The sequence below is a fragment of the Vigna unguiculata genome, chromosome 7 (assembly GCF_004118075.2).
Source record: "Vigna unguiculata cultivar IT97K-499-35 chromosome 7, ASM411807v1, whole genome shotgun sequence".
Lineage (NCBI taxonomy): Eukaryota > Viridiplantae > Streptophyta > Magnoliopsida > Fabales > Fabaceae > Vigna > Vigna unguiculata.
The window spans coordinates 37,250,946-37,269,610 of record NC_040285.1 but is presented as its reverse complement, the minus strand read 5'-3'; the positions used below and the strand labels follow the sequence as shown (position 1 = coordinate 37,269,610).

General features: G+C 30.6%; 2 protein-coding genes across 2 annotated transcripts; both read right to left on the bottom strand.

Annotated features, from left to right (window-relative positions):
- Nucleotides 1-7,705: 7,705 nt before the first annotated feature.
- Nucleotides 7,706-10,028, bottom strand: LOC114191493 (probable E3 ubiquitin-protein ligase RHY1A). Its single transcript, XM_028080679.1, has 3 exons — nucleotides 9,701-10,028; nucleotides 9,328-9,512; nucleotides 7,706-8,349 (listed from the first exon to the last, which is right to left on the bottom strand). The coding sequence occupies exons 1-3, from the start codon at nucleotides 9,839-9,841 to the stop codon at nucleotides 7,962-7,964; spliced, it is 714 nt and encodes a 237-aa protein (XP_027936480.1). The 5' UTR covers nucleotides 9,842-10,028; the 3' UTR covers nucleotides 7,706-7,961.
- A 3,407-nt stretch (nucleotides 10,029-13,435) lies between these two features.
- Nucleotides 13,436-14,827, bottom strand: LOC114190860. The gene is made up of 2 exons (XM_028079913.1): nucleotides 14,506-14,827; nucleotides 13,436-14,374 (listed from the first exon to the last, which is right to left on the bottom strand). The coding sequence occupies exons 1-2, from the start codon at nucleotides 14,547-14,549 to the stop codon at nucleotides 14,107-14,109; spliced, it is 312 nt and encodes a 103-aa protein (XP_027935714.1). The 5' UTR covers nucleotides 14,550-14,827; the 3' UTR covers nucleotides 13,436-14,106.
- Between the last annotated feature and the right edge of the window lie 3,838 nt (nucleotides 14,828-18,665).

The window sequence follows — 18,665 nt, the reverse complement described above, 5'->3', positions numbered from 1 at the left end:
ATAAAAAGAGTATTAATTTGTTATTGAAAAAAAAAAAGTAAAAAGATTAACATAATACAAAAATAGTTTTAAGAACTAAATAGTTTATATATTTTTAAGTGATGTTTTAAAAGTGGTAGTAGTAAAAATAGTAAAATTCGATTATTCAAATATTATAAGGTTTTAGTATAAATAAAATTATTATAAACAAGTTTTGTTATTTTTAAATACACAATATCTTTAGGAATTAACTTTTTCAGAGTTCGATAACTTCTCTCTAAGGGATTCCTTTGTTCGACTTTGAAGATATGAGATTGTATAAGTGATTCTCACGACGATATTTTCAATCTGGACCAATCAATTTCTCGTTCGTGTAAGTTAAATTTCAACCATTTTTTTGGTCTTTTATGTTTTTTGTTGCATGTGAGACTTTTTTTCGTTTGATGTGATATTTTAATTTTCTATACGAATTTTGGTTGATCACTGATCATATTAGTATGTCCTAAACGTTCTTGTGATATTTCTATGTATATATAGAATATCATGTGGAGTTATAAGTGTTTTAGTATTCTTAGAGGTGTTTGAATATGTGGAGCCGTTTTGTCAAGTTAGGTAACTACTTGTTTTTGTGTGCGTGAGTCTGATAAATTTGATGGTTGGCATGTTCATGATTGTTTTATTTTGAGAATGGATTTGGACTATTATGATGAATATGTTTAGTGTGTATGTTAGGCTTAAGTTGAAAGATTGATTTCATGCTTATGTGATTTTGTGTTGATTTTTGTGATTGAGAACGAATAATTTAGAATATGAGCAATTTAGCAAATTGGTATAAGATCAAATGTTTTAAATCTGTTATGAATCAATGCACTAAGAGAAAAGTACCAAATTAATCAATTGAAGTATAAGTTCCTTCATAATCACAAAGTACCTTTGTTGTAATCTGATACAACATTGAGTGATGGTGAACTAGCATTGAGCACTAGCCTTGTTGTGCAGGTCTAGGAGCATTTTAGCCCCAGGACATTGAGTGCCAATTTATATTGTTGAGCGCCAAGTTTACAAGTGATTTAGTGTTGAGCGTTGACCAAGTGGCATTGAGCGTTGGTGACTACTACAAGTCTGAGAGCATTTTAGCTTTAGGACGCTAAACGGTGGCATGCACAACTACACAAAAAACATTTAAATGAATAATTTAACTACACACAAAATAAGTAACTCTAATTACACAAAGAACAGGTAACTCTAACTATACAAAGAATATTTAAATTAATGATCTAAAAACATCCTAATAACCATTAGAGATTCAAGTTGAGCTACCTAAAATCATATGTAAACTCTATAAATATCACTTGAAATAGGACCAAAGATTTGCTCAACAAGAATAGAAGAAAAAAAACTTTTTCTATTTACAAATTTCATCATATATATGAATATATGTGTTGTCCTTAATACTAGTAGTCCTAAGATATAATCGAATCTTAAAAATATGAAATGTGAGGTTAGAAACTTAATATAGAGGGAGTTTAGAGAAAATATTGTAAAGAGGTGAAATTCTTATAAAATGAAATTCAGTTTATCAAAATTCTATTTATAAATTGACTCTGTAACAATAAAATATCTGATATTAAAATATGTTCTACTCTTAATCAATTTTCTAAAGTTTCACAATTTGATATTAATTTTATTTTATTTTATAACAATTAGCATATTCTACTAAAATAAAATAAGCTAAGTCATAAAATAATCTATTTTGATTTGTTTTAAAATTGTAAGATGTGAATTATTGAAGATACAACATAAAACATACAAAATAGTGATAACTTGTATTAAAAAAAACAGATAAAATATATAATAAATGATGGAAAAAGTAGGTAGATGTGGGAAATAATTTAGTTTGTAATGTAGTTCATAATGTAGCTGAAAGTTGAGGAATGATTTGGTTTGTTGGTTTAGTTACTTTAGAATGTCTGTGGTTTCATTAATTAGATGTAAACAACACACAGGTTGACTTCATCTTTAGCTTTTGTCTTTCCTTCCTAACGCGTAATCCACAAACACTTCCGTCTATACTACAAACTTGGAATGGGAAACACGATCCCGCGTTCCATTAATTAAATGCCTCATATATTTTCTTATTTATTTATTTAGATACATGCTAAAATTATTAAAAATTATATTAACAACATAAAAAAATCATAAAAAATATTTATTTTTTAATTTTTATTATGTATCATTTAACGCTTGTTAAATTTTTTTTTTCGTGTAAAGTGCTACAAGATCATTAAATATTCCTAATTATTACAAATAATAAAATAGACAAAATTCACTAAAGTCCGTGTATATCTTTCCTGAAAATATAATAGTTAAAATACTAACATTTATTTAGTAATTATTTGTAATTATTTATGTTTTTATTATCGTATTTCACTTGATATATAGTAGAGTAGACATTCGCTTAAGTTCATACTCATTTAAGTATGCATCCCGCATAAATTCGCATTTGAGAAGGCAAAATTCTTAGATCAATAATTTTGTAATTTTATTTTCTGAAAAATCACATAAAGTCATTTGACGACTATTTTTTAGATTCATTCACTCAGTTGATCATGTTGTAAAATCCCACGAAGGGCAAAGAGTGCACTCTTAGCTTGATTTAACTTATGATAAATAAATAAGGAAAATCTTTCAACTCACTCATTAACATTAAGATAGATAGTACTTTCTAATGGTTTGAAGATAACATCGTGTTGGTCAACTTCAACTTCGTGCAAACCAAGTATTCATATTTTATATTTTGTTATATATATAGAGTATATGAATAAAATAAAAAGTTCATCCGGTAACATATATTTTATATCTATCATATCTCTCATCTTTCACACTCCCTACAAATTTCCAACACCCATTATATTTATATTCCATATTGTAATTATATGATCCGTAATATTTCATATTATAATATGACTTTTAAAATTTTATAAGTTCACATCCCAATTAAATCCGTATTAAACTTTGAAGATTAAAATGCAGACTTAAATGAGTGTTTACTGTCAAAAAGTGTATTTTTAAGATTTTTTTTTACATTGATTAAAAATAATATGTAAACAAAATAATAATTCCATAAGATTCACATTATTACTGATAATATTTTTTTTTTGCAAAGGTTATTATTTTATTAAGATTACCTTAAAAGTATAAAATAATATTAATTAGAGATATTATTGTGGATTTTAAGTTAGAAAAATACTTTTTTTCGTGACTTATTTTTTCCTTATAGTTATACGACACTGGTACAACTGAGTGGAAGAAGTACCTATTTTTTTTTTTAATTTTTTAAGGTGATAAGTAATTTAAAATAAACACAAAATTCAAAATTATGTAACTTTTTAAACGGAGTTTATTTTCTTCAAAAATGTTTGCTACTTAATTTTTTTTATTCCTGATAGTATCTCCATTAAACAAAGGAGGGAAAACCATATAACTATATCTTTAATCTAGGGATTTAACGTTATTTTCTATTTCTCCCAAAGAAATTGAAAATAGTTGTTATGTTGTAGTTTATTGGAGCAATCAGTTATATGTTTGCAGAAAGAATGAGATAAGCGGTAGACACGACTAGGAATAATGATTATTGCTGTTTGTTGGGATTGAAGTTTGGAAAGACATAAATTATTTGAGCAAATGGAATTAGGTTTTGTTTTTGTTTAGGTTTCGGAGATGACAACTATAACTCAATCTATTTGCCGACAACATTTTCTGTTCCCGTGTATGCAACCCTACCATAGTAGATGGTTATTTGTACTTTTAAATTCTATAAAAATATTTTATTTTTTTTATTGTAAACTATTTTTTTGTTTGCTATTTTGCAAACATTGCGAGAAAAACACACACGTGTATATCTAGAAAAGTTAAAAGCTGTTTGAAGTGTGAAACTCGCAGGTAGCTTTCAAATATTGTAATCAAATAATCACATCAAATCTCACATATTAAATATTAGATGTAATGTTTTTAAATATCGGGATATGACTCATTACATATTTTTTAATTTGTTGAACATTACACATTGCAAGTTGTCAAATTTTAACTTGAAATGTAACTTATATAAGTACGGTTTTTATATTTTAAAATTTGATATAAAATTAAACAATGATATTTTAACTATTAAATTTTAATAACTTTATCTTATAATATGAGGTGTTATTTTTTAGATAGTTTTAGAATATTGAGATTGAGAAAATGAAAAACTAATAAATCATTTAAAAAATATTATATAATATTATAAAAAAAATTGTCAAATTTTCAAAATATTACTTTTCTAATAAATTTTGAAAAATAGCTGTTTGACGTGAATTGGACGGTGTATCTTGATAAGGTGCACATCACATCACAGCATAATGACTTCCTTCTTCACGTAATTTGAGTTGCATTTGATAGGGGACGTTAGAAGATTTTTCATTGACTTCATTTATATTTGTAAGAATTATTTATGATTTTATAATTTAAATTTACTCTAATATATTTTGAGTAAATTCGCTAAAATAAGACGTTAACATTTTCTATACGTTTTCTATTTAAAATTATGACGTGAATTATTATTGGATAATTTCTTTTAACAATAAATGCTCGATTAAGCTGAGTGTTTAAATTTATCTTATTAAGACAATTTTAGTATAACCTCAATCATTAATATTGATTTTTTATACAGGCGTTCCTAATTTTAAAACAACCTTATTCATTAGAAAAATCGTCACCCGACTAAAACATTGAAAGGAATTTCTTACTTATCTTAATACGAATCATATTTTTAATTTTTAATAAGTGTCTTTCTAATTTTCATTTAAAATTTGTCTTATGAACATCACATGTTTTTTTTTTCTTCTAAAATAACAACTTCCTCAATTTATCATTTTTCAATAATGGTATCAAATTCTTGTGATAATGATAACATCCATATGCGTAAATAAAAAAGTAATATAGATCAAATAAACTGTTCGATTCCTTCAAATGCTTGTATTTTCTTTTTATTTTGCACCTTCTCATACTTTTTGAAAATAAAAATAAGAATTTTACGTTAACGTATTATATATCTAATTTAAAAATATAGTATATCAGTAAATGTGAGATAAATTTATTTATAAAATACGATCATCTTACATTTTCTCACTCGAAACACTATATATACCCCCAAAATTCTTTTTAATTCCAGTTTTATCCTTGCACTAAAAAAAAGTAAATATTAAACAGTAAATTTCTTCTCTTCCAACATTCCACCTCCTGCAGCTTTAATATTTTGAAACTATTATTTCTCTCTTCTGTTTGCTCATGCAGTGCACCCCCAATATTTTGAAACCATTGACCTGGCTCATTCTCTCTTCTTTCTTCTTTCTTCTGAACTTTGTTAAACTGATCCCAAACAGAAAAAATAAAAAGATAAGAAACGGATACTCATTCTTTCTTCCAACTTCATCCACAGTTTGTATCATAATGGATTTGTAGGTTAGAGAAAAGTAGCTAGTTTGTGGTTTTGAAAGATAGGAACCAGTTGATGAAGTTTGGCAGAGTAGCTTGGTCTGCTCTGTAGTGGTTTTGCGTGAAGTGAAGGAAATGTGACCAAGTAAAATCTGGATATTGTTTCGTCCCATCCATGCTAACAACTTCATCCGGGGCTCTCAACACCTTGTATTCTTTGGGGCACTGAAAGAACGCCAACGACTTCCTCTCCTTGTACTTGTTAACCGCTGCCCCATGCATGCAACTTTTGTATCTCCCATTCGATAATGCCTGCACAACCAACACCTTCATCATTCCTCATCTCTACTTCTTTAACCACTATACACCATATATACTTCAAACATGTCAAGACGGAACCATCGAACTAGGTGTTGAAGATTTAAAGGCTCCCAACAACAACAACAATGTGACGGAGATGATAAGGAACAGCTTGGCCATCAACATGGACTTTATGAAACACGACCATTACACCGAAACAGCTCACAAAGAAGCGTTTCCAAGTTGGTTTTCGAAGCCGGAGAGGAAACTGTTACAGTCCACAACGATAAAGGCTCATGCAGTGGTGGAGAAGAACCTCCTGCGCGCCAATGGTGTTAGTCGGTCACCGGAGGTGCCACGGTTACGGGTTCAGGAAGCCAATTAGAAACCATTATAATAACTACTTTTAAACTCTTTGTCACTCTGAATTCTCTCACTAGAGTATGAAACGGATATCAATCCGTTTCTTGACAAAATTTGCTTTCATGAAATCTGTTTCGTTTTTTTTATTTATTTTGACATTTCAGGTTGTGGCGTCCTGTGAACGCACCACCAGAAGCCCCACCTCCGCTGGTGCGAAACCAGAATTAGTATAAGCAGTAGAGAGGATAAGGGCATAGTGGACCCAGAATTAACTTCACTACAAGTTCTAGTCTCCATGCACAATTTTTTCACGCTTTATTTGGATACGTAGTGGTGATATCGCCAGATTACAGACATGCGAATATTAAACAAACCAATGTCGCGCTTTAGACATTGATTTTGTCTACATTTATTTTATTTTTATATTTTTCTCTTTTGATTACATTACAACATAGCTTTATTATGATTGTGAAACGAAATTCATAATTCGTGTCAGAAAAAAAAAATATGGAAACTTATGAAACGGATTTCGAAATCCGTTTCATACTTTTCTGAAATGGATTACGAATTCCGTTTCTGAAAAAAAAATTTAAATTTGTGAAACAGAATTCGTAATCCATTTCATAAAACTATGAAACGAATTTTGAGATTCGTTTTATAAAAAAAAACATGGAAACTTATGAAACGGATTTCGAAATCCGTTTCATACTTTTCTGAAACGGATCACAAATTTCGTTTATGGAAAAAAATTTAAAATTTGTGAAACGGAATTCGTAATCCGTTTCATAAAACTATGAAACGAATTTTGGGATCCGTTTCATAATTCGTTTCATAAACAAAACATGAAAACTTATGAAACAGGTTTCGAGATCCTTTTCATACTTTTCTGAAACGGATCGCGAATTCCGTTTCTGGAAAAAAATTAAAAAATACCAAACGAATTTTGAAATCCATTTCGCTTTTTCTTGAAACGGGTCACGTGTGGATGACCTTGGAGCAATGACTTAGGAGCAGCTGAAGGAAGGAGGACCACTGCTACAACTTCAGAAAAACAAGGACCACTAGCACTGGAAATAGCACTTTCAAATGAGAGAGATGGAAAGTTGGGACCACTCAGACAACACAGAATAACTGGATGTGAGGGATTGGAGGTGCAACACTGCAATAAATATCAACTGCAGTAAATTCACTTTAATTATCCCAACAACTGAGACAGATAAAAAATTATTAGGGTCAATAATGTCATTTTTGAAAATACAGAAGAATCTTCAGGGGTGTAGGAAGAAACCCCCATCTCGAAAACTTCCGTTTACTTACTAACGATAAGTCCAGTCCATGTTGAGAGCAAGGTACATACATATTATTGGGCTATGACTAGGCTATATTTATGAAATTTCAATTTCCACATTTTGGATCCATATTCAACATATGCTTACAACAAATTATTGGCACTTGATAATTTTTTCAATGAAATGGTTTAAACAACATTCATTTTTATTAACTCGTCAAACAAACATGTTACATGTTACAATAAACCGTATACAAATAACTAAACCTGATAAATGAATATTTAAACAAATGAATAAGAAACTTTCTGGTCAGGAATACAAATATTAAAATTACTATGTACGGGAGTGGTTACAAGAACACGTCTTACAATAGGTTTAGATACCCATATCTTTCCCATTGTCACCAGGAAAGAAAGAAAAACTACATAATTTCGTGATAAGATACGACATGGTTACAAAAAAACAGCTCCATTACAGTATTCTTATCCTTTCATACAAGAACGAAAAAAAAAAAAAGACAAAGTAAATTAATTCAAAAAGCAATCAGTCATGGTCGTATTATGATAAGTGAGTATTAAGAACTACAGGTCTTCGACAATATGGGCAGTCTCCACAGCAGCGAATCCATGGATCCAAGCAAACAGAGTGGAATTTATGGCCACATGGCAGACGTATCAGCTCATCTCCATCTGTGAAAGTTTCCAAGCATATACTACAGTCCTGCATTACCTTGGAATCCAATCCTATCTCGCTGCTGCTAAAAACTTCCTGATTCAAACAGTCCATGGCCTCCTGAGTAAGTCCAGGTGGTTTTTTGTTTAGTTCCTGCAAGAACTGGGACCTTCCCATCTGTGAAGTCAAGTCAGTAACTAGAGTGGCCCCAGTTGCAACTTCATTTGATGATTCACTTTCCCGATCCTCACCTAATGAATCTATACCATGTTGCCTAAGGAAACAAATCAAACATAATTCCATCAGCCAATTAAAGGGCAAGGGTTGATCTGTTGATCTTTTCAACAATAATAATCAAGAATACACTAAGAACTTCGACGGCGACATCAATTGGAGCATCTATCACAATACATCGGTCTATGAAAGAAGATAAAAAAATCTTCTTATTACATGAATGATAAGTTCTACATGAAGCAATTGTGTGCTATGAGAAGCTCAACTAATGCCATACCCTTAGCTAATAACCAAGAGACAAATAATTGCATGTATTCATTTGAATAGCAAAATTACCATCGATTAGTTCCCTAAACATAAAATTGAATCCAGAGTAATCGGCTCAGTGTGCAAAATAGGCATCAACACATTGACCAAAAGAGTAGTCTCCACATGTTCTGTATTAGAGAAAATACGTAGAACATGGTTTGCACACATATCACGATAATGCATCGAAGACAACAAAACCAACTGTCCATATGCAATTAAGGATTTTCTTTTTTTCCCAAAGGATTGTTTTGCATCAAAGGAAATAAGTTAATGTATGCCCAAGAGGTTGTTAACTGGACATTTAAGCAACGACATCAAGAAAGAATTGTCACATTAACACCATAGCCACACTTATCAATATTAAATAATCAGATAAGATAATGTTCGGTAAAGAGATAATCTCAACACAGAATTTAACTTGATCTTAGTGTCACGGGGATAACAGAACTCATTTAACAAGTAAAATCACGACCACGATTAATGAAGACAGACTAATACAATGTCATCCAATATCCATATCAGCAAATAGATGAAAAGCATGCTTACAAGGTTACATGATAATGTCCCATTTTAAAAACTTCCAAATAAAAAAAAAAGAAAATAAATAAAAATTTTCCGTACCAAACAATTAATATATTTTTTTCAGGGTGGGGCAATAACATAATGTAGATAGATAGATACATTAACATACATAGAGGTCAAAGCACACCTGTTTCTAGACAGAGGTTCCCCTCTCAACCTCTGAAGGAGTCTGGCCCGTGCAAGAACAACGCCCACGGGTAGCCTCTCACTGGTACTTCCTCCAAGACTGCCTCTTACGGTTTCTTCAGAATCAACGCTATCATTTATGAAAGACCGTCGATACCGCCCACCGACTCTATCAGATGCACGCTCCTAACGACCAAAAAATTCACCTCATAAAAAATCTAATCGTCACAGCCACAACACTAATATCATATCAACTTGCCGCTCCTAATAACAATTCGACAGATACTATGCATACAAATCTTCAGGAATTTCAACTTTCAATTGCGGTAACTGATCTGTGGGATTGGGCAAGAACAAAAGGAAAATGAATATACCGGGTGATGACGGAGGCGGCGCACGTGGTGGCGACGGCGGAAAGAATCGGCGGCTTGGAGTTCTGTGTCGAACCCTAGATCGATAGCATTTCGTCCCAATCGATGCCTTCTGGTGTGGAATAGCTCTGAAGCGCTCGTCATACACAGCGAATCACGATTCAGTGTTCCTGATTCGACGAGCGAATGAAGAGTTATGAAGATATGGAGAAAAGGGAAAGGGAGAGATAGAAGGGTCAAAGGCAATGGCAAGTTCGATGAAGAAGCGGAACAGTCTGCGATTCTTCGCTCATCCAATCTCTTTTTTTCCAAGAAAGTTCACAGAAATTGAAATCGTCGATTAAATAGAGAAACTAAAAAAAAAAAAAAGATATTTTAATGATTTTGTCTAATAATAATACTTTGTAATGTAACTTGTCAGACACTAAGATATTGTTATAGTTAAGGATTGGGCCATTTGAAAGAACGAGAATGATAGACAACTGCAACGTATTTATCAAAAACTGTTTTAATTTTACTTTCGAATATTGTTTTACTATTATTTTAAGTAATTTTTATTTTTTTGCAACTATAATGTTAATGTATATTATTATAAATTTATAATATATATAAAAATCTAAAAGTTATTATTGATCGAAAGACCATGTATTAATATTAAAATTTACTATTGATGACTCGTGGTCGTGGATAACAGCGAGGTATAATAGTTTAAACGGTCACGTCAAACCACCAAAAACCATGTTATTAAATTAAATCATTTAATTATTACAGTACTGGTTTAATTACAAAGTTGCTAATTAAAATAAAATAAATGAATATATTTACCCTAATGTATATATAGTTCTTATACTTTTCACAATTCACAACTAATTTTTGTGTATATGATTTTCTTACAATTTTATTTTTAAATAATTAACACCTTTTAAGCATCACGTAAGTCTATAAAATTGGATTAAAACTAATCTATAAATGTATTAGATCATAAAAAATATTATTAAGAAAATATTTCAATTCAAAGGACGCCAAAAAAAAAACAGAAAAAAGGAATAAATTGCATAAAAAAGTACTTGTATGATAATGGAAATGGTAGATGTAATTAATTTGTAATCATATATTTGTTGTTTTGTTCCAATCAGTTGGGCTATTAACCATCAATTCAGTATAATCGTTTCGATGTTAAAATAATAAATGCTTTGAAATATTATCTTACATAATACAATATACTAATTTTAAAATTGATTATCAATAATGATTTTTTTATTATAATAATAAGGGTTAAATATATTTTTTCTCTTAACTCTCAATAAATTTTAAAATTAATTTATTTTAAAATTTTTGACTGATTTCGTTTTTTATCTTTTAAAATACATAAATTTAATTATTTTAATCAAATTTTGTTAAATTTATTTAACATTTCAAACATATTTTATAATAATATTTAATTTAACATTAAAACAAAAATATATCAAATAATATAAATAATTTAAATACAATATAATTTTTTTTGTATTTTATTTTAATTCATAAAAATATTTCCATTTTAATTTTTTCCTCCTTCACTTTATTTAACATCATCATATGGAGTATTAGACTTAGAGGAAGAGGATAAGGTTGTAGAAATGTTGACAGAAGATAAGCCTTCATTTTTAGTGTTAATCACTATTTAAGTCAAAACCGGGAAAAATTGTCCGAAACACCTGCGCTGCGTGTCGATAAAACTGGCCTGATATGACATTACGAAACGACAATACAATTTCGAATATTTGATAACATAAAGCTTTCGAGTTTCAACAACATATCTCTCTTAGCCGGTGTGGCTACGCTGAAAAAAAAACGTATCCCTGACAAGAAATTCGGAGTAAATTTAATTATATCGGATAGGATAAAGGAATAATATTGGATAAATAAAATTAATCAAAATAAATAAATAATATTATCGCTTATTATTTTCGTATTACTTATCTTACTTCTTACAGTATTATTATTTAATATCAATATTACTTATTCATCATTTATTATATTATGTGGGAATAGTGAGAGGATCAATCAAACAGTAGCTACAGGATTTGAGTTTTTGTACAGTAAACAAGTGAATGACGCAGTTCAAAAGATGTGTATTCACGTTTTAAATAAGAAAAATGATGGTATGATATTCGTTTTTTGACTTTTATTATTTATTTTTTCTAACGATTTAATATGGTTCATTAATTTTTTAAGGAAATATTGATATATTAATTAATGGTCTATACTAAATCACTTTAAAAAAATAGAATCATAGTATAATTTTTTATAAATGAATATATCTAATTTCTTGTATTTTTAATAAAGTGGTCGGTATTTATTAAAATATAATTTATTTTCTTGAATTAAATAACCGGCTTTTATCTGTTGACAAAGAGATAGAGAATTGACTCTTTAGTCTTGATTTCTTTATTTTTTTTAAATGAAAAAGGAAAGACGTTTATGGCATTAATCATGACTGAACGATCAATTACGCCAAACTTGCCTACACATTACAGACAAAGAAATCCTCTTCCCATTATGTCCTTATAAATGTTAATGACTAGTTTGGAGAATCAGAATTAGTTTCGAAAAAATATATAATAATATTTTTTAAAGTACATGTTATAGAATATTTTGTTTTTATAAAAAAGTGTTTCATAATTTTTATTAGTATTTACTACGATAACGGTTGATAAAATGCATAAGGTGGTATATTTTTATTTTGTTGGTATTGATAAAAAAAAGTGAATGGAATAAATTATATTTTGAGGAAATACAGAATGAATGTAAATATTTTATTGTTATTTACCTCATTTAAAAAAAGAGAAAACATATACTATTAAATTAAAAACAACTTCAACTTCGTGATAACTCTTTATATTAAGTTAGCTAATTTGCTTATTTTAAAGGAAAATATTTTATTAATCATTGTTTTTGTTGTAGAGTATATATATATATATATATATATATATATATATATATATATATATATATATATATATATATATATATATATATATATATATATATATATTTTCTTTCATTTGTTAAAATATGGATTTAGAAAAAGAAAATACACGTACTGGACTTAACCTTTAATTGTTGCTAAAAAATAGTGAAATTAATTATTTACCATTGATTTAATTCCGATTTGATACAATATACACTTATATATTTATCGTATTCATTATTTAAACTTGACATGGTATTCGTAAATAAATAACATAATCTTATACTTAAAATTTTCATTACAAATTTATTATAATATTTTAATAAATATTATTACATTTAAAACGCAAGAGAGACTATAAAAATGGGAATCGTTTTATGTTGTTAATTAACTAAAAATATGTAATATATATATATATATATATATATATATATATATATATATATATATATATATAGTTCATCCTTAAATTTGAAAAAAAAAATCATCAAATAATTTAGTAATCAAAATATAAAGTTATATCAAGTTTATAATGAAAGTTTGTTCACAAATCACTTATGATAAAATTAAATAATCTGTTTCTAACTGAAGTGACAAGTTAAATAAACTGATTTGATTTGTCATCTCACGCACTAAATGGTAATTTTCTTGCCTCTGAGAGGGCCGTTCTGAAAAATATAATAAAATAAAACTGTTACAAGTAAATTATCTTTGGCCTTTTTCTTCTTTAGTCTCCTTTGAATGAAGTGAGATAAATAGAAGCATAGCAATAGATGGGACAAAAATGACTGCGTAATAATGAGCTAATATTCATCATCTGTTTTCTTCACTACACCAGAAGAAATGTAGTGTGAGATAGATAACAATGGAATCTAGCATAAATGCTTTGATGATTAAAGACGCATTTTTCCTGTTACATTCAATATTCCACACTCCGGCTTCAGAAACAATCGCCTCATGTAATGGGGCAACACAAAGCCCAAGCTGCACCACAAACGAGGCTTTCATATGATTCCTTCAGGACAATTTTATAGCACAAAAGTTGGTGATGTAAAACGAAAACTAGAATCATATCTGGATGCGATCATGAACTTTTAGTGATCAATATTGCCTCCTTTATCAAGTGCTCACAACTATGTGGACTCTTCGTTCGTACTCCGTAACTGTACCATTACCAAACAGACCAAAAAAAAAAGGGTACGATACCAGACTTTTGCAGATACATATATATAGTTTAATAATAATAAACTTGTTATGATACATATAAGCATCATGCATGGTCGGGAAGTGTAAGAACACGACCGTGTTGCCCTCAACCACGAGAAATTATTACATGTTGTTATTCTGACTATAATAATATATTCTTATCCTTTCTAGGAGAAGGGTTAATTAACAATGTGTGACACGACACGACTACATGATACGAGATCAGTAGAATGTTGTTGTGGGACAGTGATTAAGGTTGGTGTTTGGGGATGTCAACACCATCAACGTTTCTGAACCAAAATGTCTGGTTTAAACGAGCTGCATCCTCTGGAACATCTTCCATCACCCACTCATGTCCTTTGGGGAAGTAAATTCCTGTGCGTGGGTGTGGGACCCACCACGCTGAATCCTCTACCCTCCCACCACCACTCTTTGAGATTTCTCCAGAGCTTTCTGCAGCAGAAGCTCGTGCAGTAGCAGAGAATTTGCTGAGTCCACTCTTTGCTCTCTTAGCTCCCCTGCAGATAAAGGCTTGATCTTTCAATTTCTCCGCAAAAACAAAAAAGAAGAACAAAAATCTGAAAGAGCAGACAGAAAGACTATGATGTTGAAAAATGGTAAAAACTATGTTCGAGGTTCGAAAACTTACCCCAGAAGCAACAAGTTTGATTTGGTGATGCCTCCTCTAACCATTAGCTGCAAGAAACGGAATAAGTAATAAGTGAATTATGGTACAAAAAAACTAATGTGTGAAGGTTTAGGCTTTTCAAAGTGTGGAGAGGCTATGAGGGTATTTATAATGACAGTAATATAATAGTGTGGAATAAGTTCCATTGCACGTGTGAGGCACGAAACAGAGAGATTTAAGATGTGAAAGGCGAAAAGGTTTGTTTGTGTATAATTGTGGTGTGGAAATGAATCTGCGGCTATAAAACCTTGCTTTGGATACAAAACGTTTCTAGAAATAGGAGGGAGTTCTAAAATTGTGGAATTTTTCTTCCAATTATTTGATCTCCTATCTGCAGGAGGATATGGAGTTGTGTTGTGGCATTGTACTTGGAAAAAGGGTTTTTAATATTTAATTATTGTTCCATTGAATCGTGGGTACTCCGTGTGAGAATAAATGCTACGACGAGTCTCGTGTTTTGTTCTTCTTTTTCAATGCACCAATTTAACACCATCAATGAGTTAAGCGCGTAGCATAAAAGAGTTGAGCTACTTATAAAAGTGGAAATGAACAAGTGGGTGGGTGAGTGCATTAGAAAGCAGATTTAGTTTGTAGCTGCTCTTATTATTCACACACTTCTTTAATTTTACTTTCTCCTCAAAAATTAATATGTAATAATCGTTGAGTGAGAAGTTAAATTAATGGATCAAGTGGCGTTATTCACTGTGACGCGACCAAAATTAACAGTTTCTTGAAGGATATAGTTGTTTAAAAAAATCTATGCAGTTTACAATCTGATGAATGAACATGAACTTTACCAGAATAAATAAAAATCTTACAAGAATAAAACATGTACATGCACCTACCTTGGGTATACGAATATGTTGTTTAACATCAAAAGTTCATTTTCCACATTGTAAGTCAAACGTGGACGATTAAGAGCATATTTAGATCGATATGCGTTAGTGGAAACTTTTAGTTGTAACATGAATCACTGAGATATAATTAGATTAACAATGGTCGAGAATATAATTATGAGTCTAAGTCTCATATTAGATAAAAATAAGAAACTTAAGTACCAATATAAAAGATGAAAATCTATTATTTTAAGTTTTTTGGTTGAAAATTGCGTGAATCTCTTATGTGTGGGTTGAGCTCATGTCTTATTCTTGTTGTGTTTCCCAAATTTTAATGTCCCGTTAATAAGCTCATGTCTAAGCATTAAATATGTTTATTTGAAACAAATTGGTTTATATTGCAAGTGATATCAATTGTTTTTGTGATGAAAATCAATGTGGATTACGTCACAAACAAAATATGGTGTTTGAATTTCAATTTTAAGTATAAATATTTATATCCTAACTATCGATTATAATAATAACTTTTGATCAAATGATAAAATATAGATCCAAGAATATAACAATTTGGCGAGTCTTCAATAAAACTTGTGAAAAACTTTCTACCCAATTTTAAGTAAACAATTAAATTTCTTCTTATGTTTAGAGAATTATATTTGTTCTGGTAGGTTCTATGATCCCACATCACTTAGGAGTCATTGTCAAAAACAATTTAAATACTCTTTCATCCTTTAATCATTCAAAATGCTTTTTAAAGACAAAACCTTGACGGGATTCAGACCGCAAAATGTGAAAAATACCTTAAGGGTGACAATATGGATTTGGGCAAACGAGTCGACCTGCCAAAAAAACATGAGACGACCCATGACATTGAGTGCGCTGATTTGTAAAAGCCAGCAACCTGCATGGTCCGGCTTGGTAATGGTAACCCCCATAAAAAAATGTTCAATTATAAATTTATCATCTAACTTTTCAAAATGTTTGCTTAATTTTGTAAACTTGTTATTCTTTGCTTAATTTTGTGAACTTGTTAAAGTTTTCCAATTTGTTAAACATTAAAAACTTTATAAATAAAAAATAAAAAAATAAATTGACCTGCAAACTCACTCTTATGCGGAATAAATTTTCGATCTTTATTAAAAATTCGGGACAAATCAATCGACCCACATTTTATAAATCAAAGGACGGGTCGACCCTAAACGACCCCTTACCTTATCAATGCAAAGTGATTGTCCAAATTGATACCCTAATACACTTTGACATTTATTCAATAAAAATGTCTAGTAATTATTTTTGGAAATAAAAATTAAATAATTGAAAAGATTTTATACACTTTTTATTTCTTTTTTAGTGTCCTTGATATTTTTAAGATTTTTTTAAAAATTTAATAAAATATTTATAGACTGTATTTTTTTTGTCTTTATTACTTTTTACGCCGTGATAAATAAATATATGTAAATTAGTAAAAAATTGTGTAAATAAAAAGATAAAAAGAATAATTACTTGATCGAATTTCTAAAATAACACACAAACAAAAATAAGAATTAATATTTTGATAGTTAAAAAATTAATATAATTAACTTATACACGGTAATGTAACGTCCCATTTAATTAATAATCTAAAATTAGAAGGAAACGTCGCATAGAGTAATATAGTAATGCAGTCCTGGAGTACAAATACAACTTCGTAGAGTAACCAAGGCATACCATGATGCTACAAAAAAAAACAAGACATAAAGTTTAACAGTATCATATAGGAATTTAAAGGACAAACTAGTACATGGGCCATAGCCTTAAAGAAAAACCCAATTAAAATATGAGGTCCAGCCCAAGTAGACTATGCAGCAGAATCATCTCTTCCCTGTTGACCTCGAGTACCTCTCGCATATGCTCCCATCAATAAATTGATGATCATCACAAAAATAGAAGAACAACATACAAGCAATCAAACAAGCAAATGGTAAGTTAGAGTAGACAACAAATTATCATGCAGTCACATACTATTATCCAATCCAAGCAGTATTTATATATCATCCAAACAACTTTCTCAAGCAATACACTATACTCTAACTCAACTCATCCCGGATACATATAATTTGGTCGGATTCAACGGATGCTTGCACTTGTGGTGGATTACCATGCTCACCCCCGAGCTAAGTGTTACAATGTTTCAATCCCTCACACACAAAGTTAGTCCTTAATGAGTTTCAGGCCTCATGCTACTCTCACCACAAGAGTAAGTCCGCTCTAAGTGAGACTAACTGACTCCTTAGAGTGTCAGGAGACAACCTTACTTTGAATCCTTACCAAATTATATAGATGGACACCACCATGAACACCCACTAACACCCACTAACAGAGATCATGGAATTACGTTCTGACCACTGATGTACGATCCTGAAATCTCACCTACAGAGCTCAAGGAATTACGTACTGACCACATACCAGTCATACAAAAGCAGTCAAGTAATATCCATCATGCATATGAATCTCATGCCAACATTTATAAATCATCCTCATTCATATCCAAATGTTGAATTAATACCAAATCATCCTTCCCAAACCATGAATATAGATTTGTATTTCATATCATTACCATGTCTATTTGATACCAACCATCTTATTTAAATCACATGCCAAGTTCATACCAAAACCTATCATTTACAATCCATGAATCACATCGCTCATGCATAATCATTTGTCTCATGCTTTTAACATAATAATTAAATTCAAGCGAGTAGTAACCATTCAAGATCGAAGAAACAACCAAACAACGCACTACCCTCGCCTAGCTCCTCGCTCAGGTGAGAGACTCTCGCTCAGGCGAGCCCCCTTCGCCTAGGCGAGGGCTCGAAAAGGGGAACAGTAACCTTACGCGGGGGATCTCGCTTAGGCGAGATCCCTCTCGCCTGAGCGAGACGTTCGCTCGCTCAAAACAGCGTAGGTCACCTGAGCGACTATGCGCGTAAAGTAGCTTGGGCGAGCCTATGTTGATCTCGCATAGGCGAGACATGCTCGCTTGGGCGAGAAAACCAATGCCCACCACTGTTCTCTCGTGCAACAGTCCAACAACATAGCCCAATCAACACAATACGACATTTTATAAGCTCAAAGTAGTAAACAATCAAACGAATCACGAAATATCATCAGAGAAATCATGAAAACCAAAGCTTTAATGAAACCCTAACTTCCCTTACCTGGAAAAGGGCTAATATCGGGCTTCGAGTCTGAAACCAACGGAACCAACAGCTCCAAGAGCATATCTAAGAATTGGGACGGGCGACT